At 36.8% G+C, this 19,300-nt stretch overlaps 1 protein-coding gene across 1 annotated transcript; it reads right to left on the bottom strand.

The window, feature by feature from the left end:
- Window positions 1-1,252: 1,252 nt before the first annotated feature.
- On the bottom strand, window positions 1,253-18,929 carry LOC134793430 (uncharacterized). The gene is made up of 9 exons (XM_063764997.1): window positions 18,877-18,929; window positions 8,593-8,687; window positions 7,303-7,370; window positions 6,538-6,641; window positions 5,557-5,636; window positions 5,013-5,098; window positions 3,650-3,827; window positions 3,092-3,198; window positions 1,253-2,214 (listed from the first exon to the last, which is right to left on the bottom strand). The coding sequence occupies exons 1-9, from the start codon at window positions 18,889-18,891 to the stop codon at window positions 2,096-2,098; spliced, it is 852 nt and encodes a 283-aa protein (XP_063621067.1). The 5' UTR covers window positions 18,892-18,929; the 3' UTR covers window positions 1,253-2,095.
- Between the last annotated feature and the right edge of the window lie 371 nt (window positions 18,930-19,300).

Genomic DNA, 19,300 nt, shown 5'->3' with positions numbered 1-19,300 from the left:
TAATTTATTATTTATGAATTTTGCTTAATTTGTAGTCTTATGTCCGTTTAACCGTCTTAGGGGCTGTCCATAAATTACGTCATCGATTTTTGACGATTTTCGACCCCCCCCCCCCTAACATCATCCAAAAATCATGCTTCGAATGACCCCGTTTCCTCCTACGTCATGCTACCATCATCCGATGTCCAGACCCCCCCCCCCCCCCTAATTTGAAATGACGTAATTTATGAATAGCCCCTTATGTACGTTTAATATTATGTATTTAAAATGTAGAAGATTCCTGCTCCACTAAATTTATTTCTTCGCAAACCTTTAATACATACCTAATAACGCTAACGCTAATAACGCTCAGTATTACTTGGTATTACTAACGATCATTAAAATTTAATTGAACCCCCTTTTCCAAGTTTTCAAAGCGAACACTGAACTTGCTTTGTGCCCTCCATAGCAAGGTATCACTATAATTATGTACTGTTGCCATCCAGTTATATCGCAACTGCCGAGGTGCTCAAAAATATCCAAACACGCACTCTAGCGCCTTGACAATAGAGGCGTGTTCAGATATTTGTCAGCACCTTGGCCGCTCCGATATATCTGATGACGACTTTAGATGCGTGCGACATAATTCGATTAGAGTTAATTAGAGTGCACTAGAAAGCTTACTAAGCCGGTAGGACGAGTCTGCCTAGTCTAGGTCTTGAATCGTTAGGGCTGGGTGCGCTATCGCTCCATACCGAACGGGTTCCACCAACTGGTAGCCCTGAGAAAAGTAGGGGCTCCTGAGAAACGTTTGAATGATTTCACAAAGGGAACGAAATAAATTATCCTTAACCAATTATTTTCTGAATTCTCCAATTCTGATAAACATTTTGTTATCTTACTAAATATTAAGAATAAATAATAATATTCTTTATATTGTACTTATTAATTGTATAACATTTTTGTTTCGTAATATGTACAGCATTTTTAAAATTTTGATTTAAGTGACGGCTTTTAATTTCCTTGATTATTGTTAAGATTGTATTGTGTATTTTCTCAATTATGAAAAGTAATATAGAATTTTATTTTTAAATCCCAAAAATATTAATAAAATATATGTATGGTGTAATGGCAGAGAGAAATAAAACAAATTCCATTTATTAATATTTTTTTATTTCGTTCAATAATGCTCTACAATAAGTTCAATCAGGTACAAGATAATATATTAATTATCCTATCATTATCGATGATCCTATCAAAGTTAATCCTTTTTACAAGCTTTTTATATTACCTCCTTCCGAATAATAATTATATATTATATGAAGATGACCCAGTTTTATATTGCAAAACGAATTAAATTACCTACTTATCAAATTAAGTGATTTGCTTATAGCAATTATACAGTTTGACTTGATGTACTCGTATCATCCTCTTTGCTTCAAAAAATCAATCCGATTGAAGTGAAAAAATAGCCGATTTTTTAGATTGATGCTATTGTATAATTAAATTATATTGAATAATGTCGAAATAGGCAGTCTTTTTCGTCCAAAACTAGTGTTTGGTTAGTAAAAGATATTAATATCAAATAAAATTATTTGGGGCAGACCAAATCACAGAATCTTCATATATCTACTAATTATCACATGTCTACATTTTACTACGTACACTTCATAAATATGTAAACGTAGATTGAATAGGTTTATCTCATTCTTCTATATATATTAACTTCGATTTTCAAAGTTTCAATAATAGTTTTCGAATATATTCGTTGATTTCTAGTTTTTCCGCTTCAGCAGTTCTAGTCAAATTTGTAAAATGTCAACAACAGTTTAAATACAAGCTCACGCTGAATCATCGTATTCTTCAATCACACACAATAATAACATTGGTATTGGTATTGGTATTGGTAACATTTTTAATATAACATTGGTATTGATATTGATTTCAAGTTGGTGAATGGGAAATTCACAAATATATTTAAACTTCAAGATCGGCTAGCGTGAAGAGTATTTTCAATAAGATTTCGACTTAGAAAATTGACAATGTTACAAATGCGACTCAAAACCCTAAAGGGGTTAACACACTACATCTACTGTGCCAATATTTTGCTAGCAGACTAAGGTTTGCGCGGGGCATGGGCAAGCGTAGGTCTCGCGTTGCGCTTCGGTTCTTCCTTCAGTTCGTTGCTCTCCGATGATTGGCCCACACGCTTCTGCTCTGACGGTGCTGCTGATTCTGAGGATATGACACGGGATATTAAAACAATATTAAAATGAGAAATGGACATTAGAAATAAACATAACTAGAGTAATAGGGTAATGATATAAACATGAATTAAAACAGTTAAAGGCAACCAACCTAGAATAAAGGATGACTCACGCTAGAACGGTCCTGGTCCAGACCGGGGCGTCCGACACTTCAGTTTTCTATAGAAAGCATCACGAGATCACCGATTACGTCAGAAGCTTCGACCCGGACCCGGACCGTTCTAGTGTGACACATCCTAAACAGCACTAGTTTGGTGCATTTCCGACCTAAGGAAGCGGAGCGCTGTGTTCGGAGCGTGGGGTGGGGATTATGGTGACAAGCAAGTCTCTTCTACAGATCCTCGTAATACAGAAAGTAGTGTACATGCGTCTTTATTGTTAGACTAAAGGTGACAGTCCATTTCCAACGGCAGCTGCACTACTGTCAATTTTACTATGGAAATTGACAGTAACAGCGACGCGCTCAGTACCAGAAGTGCACAGCTGCGGTCAGAAATGGAACGTTACCCTAAGGGTCGGTTGCACCAAACCGTCTGTCACCGTTAAAGCGTTCGCTAATTTTACTTGTATGGGAAATTTCATACGTCACTGCTGTTTGACGTCAATTAGTCTGTTAAATGTGGTTGGTACAACTGGGCCTAAGTTGATGTGTGTGACTTAGTCCCTTATTCATAAACGCGCTACTGTACAAACCTCAATTAGCTAATAATCTTTGTCTTTATCTGTCATTTTGACTTATGTATTTGTAAGAAAGGCATAAAACATAATTTAACTAAATCAGGCCCGTAAAGTTTTATTTATGAATAAGGGGGTTAAGGGGGGGGGTCCTAACATTTTCCACTTACGGTTTGCACTTGGAGCAGCGTTAGCGACGGCTGCAGGTTGACGGAATGGCACGGGAGCCAGGCGAATCTGCTGACCCTCTGGTCCCGGTCCTTGAGGTCCAACTTGTCTGAAAATTCACAGATAAATATTATTCATCTATTTATTAGTATGTACTCACTAAAACAATGCTTCCACTCACCAAGGTCCTTTAAACTGGCAAATCAGACCCAAACTGCCCTAGTGCTCTAGGTTAGTATTATCCAGCCAAACCAAACAAAGTTTTGAAGTACCTAATTCTTAACCCCACTTCGCTTACCCCCGTATTCGAAGCCCCCCTTTATAATAGTTGCTAGCAGCTACTGGGCTGGAGCGGTTACTAATAGGTATACCAGAAAAAAATTCTTAATAGGGGAAGAACCATTATTTTCATGTTTAGATACAGTGACCTGCAATAATATGTTATTGTTCGAAGGCCGCAAAAATATGTGACACGCTTTTATGGCTTTTTAAATAAAATCGAGTCAGATATTTTTGCGGCTTTCGTTGTGTAACATATTAATGAAGGTGACTGTACTTACTGGTATGCTAGGTTAGGATCTTGATACGCCAAGTCGAAAGGTCGCTGCAAGCCAAGAGGCGCTCCCAGAAGTAGTCCAGGGTTGGCCTGCTGAGGCCCCAGGCCCGGTCGGTAGTACCCGTTCACTGGAGACAGCACTGCTTGCCCGGAGGGGTCGAGTAGGATGGCATTTTGGTACCCTGTAGAGACGGATAAACACGAATTTTGAATAACTTTGTAGGGATACTTAAACATTCATAACAGTAACTCCTGTTTCCAAAAAATATATATTTTTGCTTTTGGATCTTTTCTGGCTGATAATAAAATTACTACGATGATCACTTGTTAATTACTTTTCATCACACTCGCTCAGTAAACGTGGAATTGCACGCAGGTTTAGCGGGAGTTATAGAAAAAGCGTTCTCCCTAGGGAGTTATGGAGTTTCTAGTGACATAATTAACAGTTTTTTGTCTTTATACTTAATTTTTGTATCGCAAGTGTGATGAAAAACATTATGTGTATCTCGGGGCGTATAGTGTAAATAACATTATTTGCGGTATTTGACGTCTGTCACTCACAACAGCAATACTACGTAAAATGTTTTGCACATCGAAATCACAAAGGAAAACAACTGCACTGCGAACGTTTACGTTCTACGTCTTTTTTTTTTTAATTTTAGGGTTGGCCGGACACCACCGTTATGAATCGGTAGTCGTCTAAGTAAATCGATATGAATTTTTCATTTTTCTTTTAATAAAAATAAGGAAAAGGTGGATAATTAACTGTAAATATGGATATATTTATCATCACTTAACAGACAACAAATTTGACACAGAAATAACATAAATAAACTTTAAAATAGATCCCCAGTTAGTTTCAATTTTGACAATGGGTGCGACCTACTCGGTCGGTGTATTAAATACACCGACCGACCGGTAGCTTGCGGGAAAACTATATAATTCTAGCTTTATATAAATCTCAAATAAAAATTCATTATACGTCACAATTCGATACCTCAGTCTACGTGCCATCCAATCGTAATCGCTTGCTGTGACAATCGATTTGCGTTAGTTACATCTCTATATACGTCAGTCATAATGTGTCAAATACCGCAAATAATGTTGTTTACACTATAATAATATTGCAAAATCGAGTCTATAAATTGCTCCGTCAAGCCATCGCGATTTAACATACTCTCGTACAATATTCAACTTACGCACCATGTTGCACAATGTACTATAATGGATTTGCTTTTGAGAGAAAAAATATTTTACAACAACTTTACTTTAGTACGTAATAATTCCATTGGTTGGTTGGTTATGGCCTTAGCATGAAAGTGGCAGTTTTTACTTGAAATGGATTTTGTAAAAACTGTTTCTCTTACCATTGGCTGCATATGCTCCAGCGTTGCCCCCTTGAGGTGCTGCAGCTACAATGTATAGGGGCTGGTACCCTCCAACAGTACCAGGCCTAGAACAAAATGAAAAACAATGAGTATAGAATGCGTAGCATACCTATTGATTTCTTGTTACCTAATTAACCGTGTGTGTATCACAACTGCATAATGCAGATGAGCTGAGTTGATAGAAAGAGGACTGGTTAAACAATATGGGATTTTAATTTCGTGCCATTACACAGTACAAAAGTGCAAATGCAAAATACAAATGTAACTATGAAAAACCTGAAGAGATTCTGAATCATTATTGTATTGTGATGTACATGTGATCGTATAATGTACGGAGCCGTACATCGCTATCAACCTACAAAAGTTGTCAAATTTGAGGCAACACATACAATCAATTAATTTTGACACATAATTAATAATATGAAAGTTGCCTATATTATACGAACAACACGATATACTGAAATTGATTATCTTCTGAAAAGTACAACTGATTACACAATAAGTACTTTTTCTAATTATTTACCTGTATCCCGGGACTGGCATATGCACAATGAACACCCGCTGTCCAGGCACCAAGCCCGGCAAGTTGGGAGATACTGGATTCTGAAAATAAAGTTAACATAAGCTTATGTTTGCTTGCTTCTTTTCTGACGCAGGCGCTGGATGTGTTTACTTTTGCGAGTTTTTTTACTATCTGATACTGACATGTTTTATAAAAACGAAATATTTGTGAAATATTATTTTTTGCTTAAATTGTATGTATATACACGTTATCAAAAAGTTTCAATTTAGTTTAAGTTTTTTAAATATTTTTGGTATTAAGGTTATTCTACCTATTGTGTGTTTGTTTTTAAAGAAATCGTATTATGTAGGAATTGTTTTTTAAAGTACCTTACTTACAATTTATTTGTAATTTTGATAATCTTCGCTTAGAACTATAAGAGCGTTTACACTAAGTCATCTGGGGCCGCGCAGTCATGATGAAACATCTGCGGCCATTTATAAAACAAAAATGCACCTTAAACGCTTGGGATTACGGTCCAAAACCGAATGTGATATTAAAGACTTCTCCAGCCCCGTATATGAAGACGCCTTGCTGTTAATATCTTGTAATGCTTTGCTTGATTGTATTTAAAACAAAAACTCACCTTAACCCCATGGTATTACGGTCCAAAATCAAATGTAGACATACTGACTTTCAGAACTGTTGGATTGTGGATAGACTAAGAGTTAGTAATTAAGTATATTATTAAATAAGTTTCATTTCGCGTTTCTATAAACGGTTGTCGCTTGCCTAAGCCCCTGCTACTTTGCTAAAACTATTACCCTGATCCGTCAAAGGTGACAGACGTTCTATAGGTATTTAAGGGGCCTACTGATTAACAGTCCGCCGGTTGGTGTCTGCATGTCAGTTGTCCGGAATTGTCAACTTTTTGTTCTAACTGACAGGCCGATTCCGTCCGGCGGACTGTTAATCAGTGGGCCCCTTTAGGCTCATACTGACCTGCTGAGGCGGCTGCTGCGGCTGCTGCACTCCTGGAACCAGTTCCACTTCGCTGTCAGGCTCCAGGTTCTCCAGCCGAGCTGGCGCGTTCGCGTTCACTTGACCTGGAATGTTCCATGAAATTAAATGCATAATATGGTATTCTACTTTACACCATAGATAATATGAACTCAGGGTGAGAGTGGTATTCGACGCGATGCGATTTTGATAGCATACGCAGTGCAAGTGTTTTTTAATTCGTCATAATTTCGTAGAAGTTTGACGTTTAAAATAACACTTGCACTGCGTGTGCTATCAAAATCGTTGCAGACTTTTCTTGGTCTAACTCTATCTGTTTTCTTCATACAATATACTTACCACTTGTTACGTTCTAAAAATAAATAGAGGTCGCAAAATTGTTCATGGTCCAGATATATTTTAAATGTCAACGTACTTAACTATTTTATTTGGTGACCTTCAAAGAGAATAATTATAATATAACCACTATGACCTTGAGATGGAAGCAAATCGCTGGCCCTATATTACAGGGTTCTATGTTTCACTTTTATCGAATTGAAATTTGAACATTTTCATAGTGACATTAAGTCTAATTTCAACTATCTTGAAAATGTAACATAGAACTTTGTAATATCAACCAGCGAAATGTCAAATTATTTTAAAATATAATTTCATTAGGCATCCGGTCGTCGCCTATTTACTGCTATTGTTCCGAAATCATGTTCCTAAGTAAAAACTGTACAATTTGTATTGTGCTGTCATTGTTACCTTGCTTCTGTTGCGCCTGGTTGTAGTAGTTCGCCACTTCCGCGTTGTCCAAGTAATACTGCTCCAGCCTAAAAATAATAACACATAAAGTATTAGCACAGTCTATACAGGGTCGCGCGCACCCGAGCTGCATACATCGCTGTCATCGCTATTGTTAGTAGCTCGGTATCTACACGTCAAAGGCCGTCGGACCACTGTTACTTTTTAGGGTTCCGTACCCAAAAGGTAAAACGTCCGTCCGTCCGTCCGTCTGTCTGTCACCAGGCTGTATCTCACGAACCGTGATAGCTAGACAGTTGAAATTTTCACAGATGATGTATTTCTGTTGGCGCTATAACAACAAATACTAAAAACAGAATAAAATAAAGATTTAAATGGGGCTCCCATACAACAAACGTGATTTTTGACCAAAGTTAAGCAACGTCGGGCGTGGTCAGTACTTGGATGGGTGACCGTTTTTTTTTTGTGGGCTCTAGTTGCAGTATTGAATTATATATTAAAGTTTAGTATAAAACTTTTGGTTTTATTGTTCACTTTTTTCTGGACTATTTTTATTTTATACTGTAATGGCAGTTTTTATAATATCAGTTGGCACATCAAACTAATTCTCAGTATTGTCGCAGCAGGTTTCCATCACAAAACTGATGATTGTATCTTAATGACACCTTTGTAGTTCCGACATCCATCTAATAGCTACGAATAAAAATGATAACAGACGAAACGTTTTACACCTATCTATTTTGTCATTTATCTGGGTTGTCTGGCTTAGGGTCGGTTGCAGCAAACTGTTCGTATCGTTAAAGAGTTCGCAAAATTTTTATATATGGAAAGTTTCATAATAAAGCGCCGGGCCGGGGCACGCAGGCTGACGTTGATCAGTCTGTCAAATGTGGTTGGTGCAACTAGCCCTTAGTCTGTTAGTTAGTTATTATATATATTGTCGATTCTTTGGTTTTTTACACCATTTTTTTACTTTTGTATATGAAAGGTTTGGTCTAAGGAAAATAAACTAATCATACCTACCTATTCAAGGTGAAATCCCCTTTTTTTAGTTATTTCGTTATCAGATTATATTAGCCCATACCAATCATTTTTAATATGATATCTTCTTCACTTCTCTTTCTTGGTCGTTAGTCTCTTAAATACCTAAGCATTTACAATCCGGCATCGCTTTTTCTTCAAAATTGCGCACCTAGATATACCTATACGAGTATGGTACAGTTTCACTATCAGACTTCTGAATATGGGTCTCAGCGAGAGAGATTACGTACTCGTAGTTATATAACTTACCCGGGCTGAAAGTTAGGATTCCCAGGCCCCTGGTAGAATCTTGGCTGGCTGGGAGGCGCTGCTGAGACAGCCGCGAGCAAAGCTGCAGTGATGCACTGGAAAATACACCGTATAATTATAACCAGTCGATCCACATTTAGATGTTACATCATAATAATGAGGTCTAGTTTTACTAGGTCTAGTAAATGTGAAAAATTACTGTAATATATACTTTTATTAGCTTTACAAGACCGGTGTAATATTCCAACCGGTATTCTCGGTGTGATGGATCCTGACCTGACCAATGAACGAGAATGAGTTGTGATCTTTTTACAAATCACTGTAACTGGCTATTTAAGATAAGATAAGATAAGATTTATTGTTTAACTATTTGCTGGCATTAATCTCCGAAATATATGTAATACTATATGGAATTCAAGTAATCAAAGTAGGTTTGTGGTCGGATAAGGGGTACCAGTATCCTGGCACAAAAACAGCAAAATGTTAAGATAACTATTATGAATGTACAAACGAATAAATACATTATTTAAATTGGTAACACTAATTCTAACATAATTAACGCGCTCTGTCACAAATGTATTAGGTGCCTACATGACAGTATTAGGATTATAGTTCAGTCAGTTTAGTAATTTTTTTAGTTCTATTGGATATGAATGAATGTTAGAATAAACTAATTAGGAAAAACAATGCAATAAGTAGGAAGCAAATCCATCATCGGAAGTCTTGCAATAAATACTATACTTAATAGGAGTTTTATATCATATCTTCTTCATCTTAATTCATTGTGATTAAACCACATTATCGCAGCTAAAGAACAATGCAAAAAATAGGTTAATACTTCAGTCCTAGTTGGTGAAATATATTTATCAAAAGAAGAATCAAATGTTTTGTAGGTACCTTTTAAAAATCTAGTGTATGTATAAAAATCATACAGCGAGCATTTTGAACCTCTCGGCGTTAGACCCGGCCGTGCCCGGGCCGAGGCGTCCGACATATCAGCTACCATGGTTACCTACCAGTACAATTTGACACTGGGTTAACGGTTTAACAGGTTAACCCCGGGTTAGTGGGATGGTGCAAGTGGCCCTAACAATGTTGATTTCGTCTATTTTAGTAACTTGATCATGACAACATGATGACAACGAATATGGGTCTCACGTTCATTAAGATTACCCGATTAGCATTCTGTGGTGGTAGACGGGTAATTTAACTTCATCTAAACCTCATTGCCAAGATTGATTTCAACTAGGCGACGTCGCGTGCATCACACATAGCAGATTTTATGGTTTTCTACAGACATATAATTAATAGGACTATGTATAGTATGTATGTACCTACCACAGTTTACTTATATGGATATAAATACATTAAAACAGTGACATAATTGTTTTGACTGCGGTGTTTTGATTGTAAAAACATAGCAACGTGCTTAACAATTTATACGTTTTGTATGTCCATCCCAGTTTTAATGTTTTGACCAGGAAATAAGAAAAAAAGCCAAAACATTTCATCTAAGGACTTATAAATAATTACAAGCAGGGCTCGGTCCGGCCGTATGAGTTTTCTCCGTAGATAACTTTAATTGTCACGCAAGTTTGAGCGATCTAGTTAGATAGTTAGATATATGTCTGTGATTTTCTATGAAGATTCGCAACTTTCGAGACACAGTTTTCCGGTGCCCGGCCTCCGAGGAGCAAGGTGAGCCCTGTGTTTGAATTACAATGGACTTCGGGGACCGATGCTCGGTTTTATTAGAAAGGCCAAATGATTAGACTTGTACGGATATGATGGTCGTTCTTGTCTACGTGACAGCGTGATAAAACGGTGTCCGTTACTTTCTATCCCACGGTGTTAAAAAGTGACAGTTATTTTATCACGTGGATAAAGATGGATAAAGCTATCCATAATACGCCGCTTGATCGTAATATTCGCCATGTTTTATGTTTTATGGCGTCAATGTCAATCGATGCCGTTTTGGAAGGATCCTATATTATATATTATACAGACACCATTAACATACTGCTCTGGCATCCACCGATGAACAGCTGCCTGATGCTAGAATCCAGGAATAATAATAATGAAAATGTACAGCATAAAAGTAAATAATTATAATATATTCTGGTAAAATAATAGCCGCGACATGTCGGTAGGGACTCTGTATTTCGCTAAGATCCCCACGTCACAGGCTCAGCCTAGTGTGGGGATCACTGTACTGCCTCTCCTAATTTAATTTCCTCAATATTAATTTCTGAAAAAATAATATTTTGAATATTGTTTTTTTTTTTAAGTAAGGGTTTTATAGCTTGCTAAATACCTAACTTGTTACGTTTATGCGCCTTACTATTCAAGTTTTACTACTAAGCTTAATTTGTTAAAATTTATAGAAAGGAGCGTGAATAGTTTTTGCCTTATTCGATCAATTTTTTTATTAGTAGCTACTACATATTATGTAGTAGCTATTAATTATAAATTAGACCTGCTATTATATTATACGTAACGATTGCGTGAATATGATTGGGTAGTTACACGGAATTCTGCGAGTGTTATGAAATAGGAACTAAAGAAAAACTTCATAATATATTATGTATTTTGTTATGTTTCCACGTTTCCTGTCACGATGCCTGCATGTACATTTTAGGGCTACCTAGCACAAAATACTCACAATTTTATTAATTTATATTTTATTGGAAAATGGTAACCACAAAAAACACACCACAATCTCACTTGATGGTAAATGCTTCTCTTATAGATGTCTATTCGCTCTCGATATAATAATATTATAAATAATATTGGGCCAAGCCCCGCTGCCGGCGGCACCCTAGGTTAGGTTTTTTATAATGTGTTTATATATTTTTGTTATGTTTTGTAAGTGTTTTTATATTTTACTTTTATACTCACATTGTAAAATCCTAACCTAAGACCCTAATTGAATAAAGAGATTATAAATATAATAATACGAATAGTCATAGGCATTATTTAACATCAATCAAAGTTTAAACTTGAAATCCCGCCCTCAGTCAAATGTTATGTTTGTATTGTGAGACTATTTCATTTAAGTAAGTATACGAATTAAGGATGGCTCACGTTAGACCGGGCCGTGTCCGGGCTGGAGCTTCCGGCGCATCGTTTTCTATGGAAAACATCACGTGATCGCCTGTCATGTCATAGAAAAGTAAACTCCGGAAGCTCCGGCCCGGACACGGCCCGGTCTAACGTGAGTGATCCTTTACCTAGTCAAGAAGTAGTATAATATTTTCCATTTCTTTCGCGCAATATGAATTATTTAATTATACAATAATGCTGTTAAATGTTCTTATATTTATAATTATGCATAATTAATTAATATTGCTCAAATGAAATGGAAAAGGACAATAGTCTACTATAAGTAATGTATTAATAAAATTAATTATGTATATTTTGTATTCGTAAGAGAATAAGATCGTGCTCAGCCTGCACACACAATTTGATCACCTCACTCGCTTATGTACCTATACAGTCAGTAGGTAATACTGTTTGCTTAAGCGCCTTTGCATACAAACTTCTATGCAGGGGGGTGACTTTTCTCTGCAGCTGACTGTACATACGTATGCTGTGACTGTACTAATGGATGAACATATAGGCGCCACTAGTCACTATCTTACATCCATATCCAGCGTCCAGTCAACAGTCGTGATTATCTTTTTTTTGCCCTTTTACTGCGTAATCTAAAGCATCCGGAAGTGATCATCACACAGCCATAAATAAAATAAATTACCATTAATACCTATTAATGTATTCTTTGAGACGCGGGCTAGGGTAAACTATGGTAATTAAAGCTATCGGAGCACGTCATTCCTAAGCTTGTTGAATTACCCAGATACCTTATTTAAAAACCGTTTTATCTTGGCTGTGGATTTAGTCCTAGTATTACTTGAACTGTTGCTCTGTAATAGCTAGATGTAATCGAACTCACACACAAGCTGGTTTACTGAAGGCAACTGATAAGTGCGTACTTAATACTATTAAATGAAACGAGAAAAACTAATATGTTCGTCGAAGAGGCGCCTAAGATGGCCTATTATTCAATGAATGCCAAGACTGATACATCAGTTGCTATCTTGATGCTACCTGTATGTCTTTAATTGTTGCTCCTAGGGGTGGAAGAGGGTTTTTCCAAATTTAACAAGTTTATTGACAATAAACACTTATTTTAAATTTGCTTGCTGACATGATTTGTTAAACGTCAATTTGTGATTGTGATTTCCTTAACAGACAGGGGAACGCTTAACACTAGCGCCGGAACTCGACTAATTCTACGCAGAAAAATTAGTTCCTTATAAAAACTATTCTACGTCCTTTCCCGGGGCTCAAACTGCCTCTATACTAAATTTAATCTAAACCGGTTCAGCGGTTTAAGCGTTAAAAAGCCATTTGTTACGTGTAGAAGCCAGGAATTGATAATTGAAAAGCCGGTGACCAATGTATAGACTAAAATAAAAACACACGAGTACAATACATTTTAGATTTCTTATATATCTAAGTTAAAACTAAGTGTTGGACGCCAAGAGGAGTTTAAACCACGACGGTTTGGGATTCCTGCTAATCCGAAAGTACGCCGGCTAGCATAAATACTGATCGTATTCTAAACCCGAGGCGGTATTTAAAGGGAGACAGTGCCGACAGAAAGGCAGCCAGACATAGTTACTTTCACATGTACTCATATAGCTTTAAGTAGGGATTAGTAGGGATTCTTAACTTGACCATACCACGCTTGCTAGACGATCTATAATTATTATACAGTATGTAAATGAACAAAAAACATTGAATGTTTAGTTGGTCATACTGAGCAACTTTTACTATGGGACCAACCTCGACATCGCGAAAAAAAAATTGACTCTTTCATAGGAAATTTCAACGCCAGAGTCGCATGAAATAGCCAATTTTTTTTTCTTGATTTCGGGGTCGGTGCCATAGTGAAAGTTCCTCATGCAGTCAGTATGACCTAAACATGTAACGGCTTTGAGTAAATGATTTTCTTTCATTTACACACTGTATAAAGCATTGTATTCAAGACACTCTCCCGTTGAACGGAGCAGTGATGTCACACACACGACCTTTAACGATGGTGTGCCGATGTGGGTGAAGGCCCTACGACCACTACATACTAATACGAGAACAATCCCCGCTGGCTTCCTTCCGTCGTTATCAAATTACGTTAATTACAAACATTATGTAAAGGATCCGCTTGCTTGCTTACAAACCTGTCTCTTATTTAATGATTATCCTGTGATGCCAAAGTATTGTAGACAAAATACAGTGTATCTGTGTTTTGTACATATAATAAAGTGAATAATCACTTAAAGTGAGTAAGTAAATTTACTTTTAACTATAAAGTTAGACCAAGAAAAGTTTGCAGAGGGTTTGGAGACACACGCAGTGCCAGTGTTATTTATACGTCATAATTTCATAGAAGTTTGGCGTTTAAAATAACACTTGTACTGCGTGTGCTAATCGTTGCAGACTTCTCTTGGTTCAACTCCACTACTACTACATATTTACAGTGTAGAAATATTTTTAAAGCATTTCTGAATATCACACTAAAAATGCAATAAAACAAACAGTCTTAATGTCTTCTTGCAGGTTTGAAAAAGTATACTTACAAAGGAGCGGGAAATTTAAAAAATGTTGGCGGGAAGAGTAATCGTCCCATAGAAAATTTGAATTTCGCGCCTTTTTCTAGTGACAAACCTGTTTGACCGGCTATAGTAATAAGGTTACACTCGAATAGCGACTGCAGGAGCGTTCGGTTACTTTTGGAGCGTTACCGCAGGAGCGTTTACGCAAACAATTATTAAGAATGAATTGATTGGACGGAGGTTGAACCTGGCCTGGTTTAGCGTGAGTTATCCTTAATGGGGCATCGACAGGATCGCAGTTATTCAAGGAAATTCACAGTGACATCGCCCGCGTCAACTCTTCGTATGTTCGTAACGTAGTGCTGCGGTAGTCGCAATCCAACCTTTGTAATCACTAATCTCCTCTGTTATCTTATTGTGTCTACTCGTATTGTGGCATAGCGGTCTGTTTCGAACTTTTAGGTAGGTACGTCAAAAATTTACTAAAGATACGATATGGATCGGATATATCAGTGTCAAAAGTGACGTTTGTGTTTGAAGAAACATCACTTCGAATCAGGCCGTAAGTCTTTGCCTCCTCTAATTTAGAATATCACATTGCGATTGGCCTAAATAATTGAATAAAGAAGGTTTTGACTATCAGTAGTTCGTTTATTTTCGCATTAGAAAATACTTAAACAATCTTGACGTGTCTTTTTATTGAAAAACACTTTTGAATAATAAGTCACAAGAATTATGTAACAATTATGAATCATATATATTATTTTGCTTTGATTAGTAATAGTTACTGATTTTTAAAAAGCGTTTTTCAATTAAAAGACACGGCAAGATCGCGTAGTCTTTTTCTAATGCTAAAAAAAACGAACTATAAAATTTCATGTTTGTAATACGTTTTCCGGTTAACAATTGTAAGTAGGTAAACGTTACCTAGCTCTGTGAAGTAAAAGTGTCACAGTTACTTTTATTTGTACAAGTCCGATTAAACTTTAAGCCGCATAACTCCTCAGATAGTCATCTAAATACATAATAATTCGTGAACAACGGTAAGCACGTGGTCCGAAAACCGAGCTGTTTGCATGCAAATGTGTCTTTCTGCGCGGCCGACGAACCCGCGGTGACAGGCGGACAAAAAGACTGACTGACAAAGGCCGTGACAGTTTCCAAAGTGGACTCAACGATATTGATTATCATGAGTCATTTTAGGGATGCGATAGCATTAGTAGTAGCACGGCCGCTGCTGGAAGCCATCGCGAGCACGGACTTCTGGTCGAAGTGTGATGTTTCGGCGGTTCCGTGGGAATCTGCCACATCCTACACCAGAGTGAAGTGACGCCGCAACAGAAAACTGCGTCACGAAAATATTTTTTTAGTATTTAAGTTCTTTTTTTTATTATTGTATATATCTATTATGTTAGTTTGTAAGGTATGTATCTATGGGCCTTAGTAGCCTGAAAATAAATGCTTTGATTGATTGATTGATTAGTGATAGTAAATTTTTACACTCAGCAGTAATAATAGAGTCCGTCTAACTAAACTATTTTATATTGTATGTCTCTAGGCGAGATAACGACTTTATAAAGCGGTTGGTTGTACAAGGAAGAGTAGAGGAAACCAGACTGCGCGGCAGGTCACCTATGCGCTGGACTGACCAAATATAATCCGCAGTGGGAAACCGCTATCTGACTGCTAGACAGTCTACCAACAGGGAGAGACTCTACTACCTCATCGTGAGATCGTGACCACGACCGCTCTGTCAAGAGTGGTCCAGAGCGAAGCGACAGAGAAGAAGAACCTAACTTTGCACCGAATTTAACAGGACAAAAAGAGGGAGTGTCATTATTTATCGTCATATTTTCATTTCATAATTAGAACTTTAGTCAAAACATTGATTATTCAAGTATTTAGACCAATCGTAATGTCGAATGTCCAACTGTGTCTTAGACCATTGCAGTCACATTGCACAAGTTGTCACGCGCATTTTAACATGTGGCATCGAAATCCTTTCATTTCCAAACCGTCTGCAATCTGTCCCATAATTACGGTGCAGAGAGCCGAGGGACGCGCGTCGCTGCGTACGCGCATACGACCTGGATTCGACATATTTCGATAGTACTTATACCATAGAGAAAAAAGTACATAGAGTGCTCAATCCATACATCAGTTTTGGTCCCAAAACGACTATTATTTTCTGGCTACATCTAGCATCGAGCAGCGGAATTATCAGTAATGCTACTTGACAATAGATGTTGCGGTGACCGAAAAGTCTAATGCTCAACAATTTTCAGCTAATATTATAACCGGATTAACCGGAACACTATTTTCAACTCCTTCTGCTTCTAATATTAGTTGTAAATTGTTGTTCAATACAATTTTCGTGAGTCGCCACACGAGAGACATCTCGTATCGAGCAGCGGTAGTGATAATTCCGCTACTCGATGCTAGATGTCGACTACGAAAATAATAGTTGTTGTGGTACCAAAACTGATGTATGGAGTGAGCACTGTATTCTTACTATATTTCTCTATGCTTATACTAACTTGTTATTACATCCCTTAGGCAATGCAACTGAATACTGGTGGCCTGGTAAGGACCAAATCGGACATTAATATTTCTTTATGGCTGCAATTCCTAACCATTGGTGCATGCTTATGTATTTACTTAATACTGGTGGTGGTCACGTCCAATAACATATAGGTAACACATAATTTACTGTTGAAAAGCACAAGCTAATCAAATTATATGTATTTTAGTATAGAAATGAAAGCTACGTACTTCCAACATTGTGTGGCACAAGCAATTTTGTACCGACTAATGGGCCGATTCTAACTTTAAGATACGTCAGTTAATAGATCTAGAAACGATATGGATTAGACATGTCAGTCTCAAATGTGACGGTTTTTGATACAAAAACGTCACCATTGACACTGACACATCAAATCTATATCGTTTCTTAAAGTTCGAATCGGGCAGTATGCTTGTGCCGCACAATACCGCACACTGATGGAAACCCGCCTTTATAGGTAGGTACTCACATTTTTGTTTTGCACACATAATTCTAAAGTGGTTTTAAAGTTGAATAATGAATTTTATTTTAGAGTTGTTGAATAATGTGCATTAAATGTACATGACATGACATAAATAAATTAAATAATGGACATAAAAATATGTTGTTGTCCAATAATGGTAAATAGTGTAGACCGGTATTTTAATCTGTATTAAATTGTTATATTGCATTTATTAGTTTAGATATCATATTTTCCTGAAAAAAAAAATATTGTAGCCTTTTTCAAAAATACCCTATTAAAACTTAAAAAAACTACGTACCTAAGTAACAATATGAAAATACAAATATTTGTTAGTGTTCGTTTGTCATTTGGTAGTCATAATTATATTGGTAAACCTTCGAGCGAAATATGTAGCGTAGATCAGAATAACATTACCCTTTCAACATAACTTTGCCCACCGCGTCACAGTTCATTACAAGCAAAATAACTTAAAAGTAGTTACAGATACACTTTCTTCGCTTTCTTCAGAAAGTGTATCCGTAACTATGTACTTTAAGTTATTTCGCTAAGTACTGAACTGTGACGCGGTGGGCAAAGTTATGTCGAATGGGCAATGTTATAGTGTTTTACGGTACCTATACCCATCTCCGTCGTTTTAAGGGGCCCACTGATTAACAGTCCGCCGGACGGTATAGGCCTGTCAGTTGTTCGGAACTGTCAAAATTTTGTTCTAACTGACAGGCCGATACCGTCCGGCGGACTGTTAATCAGTGGGCCCCTTTATATTACCAGGTTCATGATACGACCAATAATGGGAAACCCATATGATTAAATATTAATAAATATTATTATGGAATTAGAGTCAGACCAAGAAAAGTCTGCAGCGATTTTGATAGCACACGCAGTGCAAGTGTTATTTATACGTCATCATTTCATAGAAGTTAGACGTTTAAAATTTGCGTGTGCTATCAAAATCGCTGCAAACTTTTCTTGGTCTAACTCTAAGAGATTACGGATCTGGTTTAGTATTACCTAACAAAAGTCTTGCTCAATTCATATTAGGTTATATGTACATGCCTACTAATGTTTGTTTATCTTATAAGTACTTACATAATATCAGTTTCAACTTTTATACACTGGATTTTTCACAACATACAAAAAAAAATAAGAAAAAGTCTTATGTAAAGAAAAAAACTATTTTAACAATAAAATTAAAGTACGAGAAAAAGTTTAAATTATATTTTTTACTCATTTACTACCAATTATAATTACCAAATAATGCCGCCAGCCTTCTTGGCACCCTGCCACAAGGCACCGAACTGGAGCCAGTTTTTTACTTATAATTTTACCCCCTTATTCATAAACATCTGCTAAAGTTGACAAGCCGATAATAATCGTTTGTCCCTTTCCATCATACCAATACGTCGGAAAGGGACAGACGATTATTATCGGCTTGTCAACTTTAGTAGACGTTTATGAATAAGGGGGTTAGTTGTTTTAGTTTTATGTAGTTCTTAATTTTAGTTTATAATTTTTTGTTTATATTATTTACTGGTTATTGCTTTATGAAGGATGCTTTAATAACCGTCAAATAACACGAATGAATAATAAAACTTTTTGTTAAGATTTTTAACCTAAATAAAAATAAACAAAATCAAACTCACAATAAAGACGGTCATGTTGTCTCCTGGCGCACGCGTGAAGAAATGCGCGGGACTCGTGCGCACCTCGCTTATATCGACTTTCCGCTACGTATTGTTTACGTTTTCCTCTGCAATGCGATGCATCCTTAGGAATTTTAGCGTAAACTGTATCTGAGTCACAGTTCATTGATATGTAAAAATGCCCTAACCATGAATATTTGTGCATCTTGATTTAATCCTTTGACCGCCAAGCAGCGAGCCCAAAAAATGTGCCCAGAAGAGACGCGCAAACCACCATTATTGAAAACAAAAAACTATTTAAAATTAAAGCTTAGAAGTTCATCAGGACTAGAGATATATAACATTTGTAGAGAATAATTATATTAATATTATCTTCTTGACGTGTAAAGCACGCCTGTAGGCAAGGACTAAGGAGGTTGGTGGT

Source organism: Cydia splendana, chromosome 9 (genome assembly GCF_910591565.1).
Source record: "Cydia splendana chromosome 9, ilCydSple1.2, whole genome shotgun sequence".
Classification (NCBI taxonomy): domain Eukaryota; kingdom Metazoa; phylum Arthropoda; class Insecta; order Lepidoptera; family Tortricidae; genus Cydia; species Cydia splendana.
This window is presented reverse-complemented; position numbering and strand designations above follow the sequence as displayed.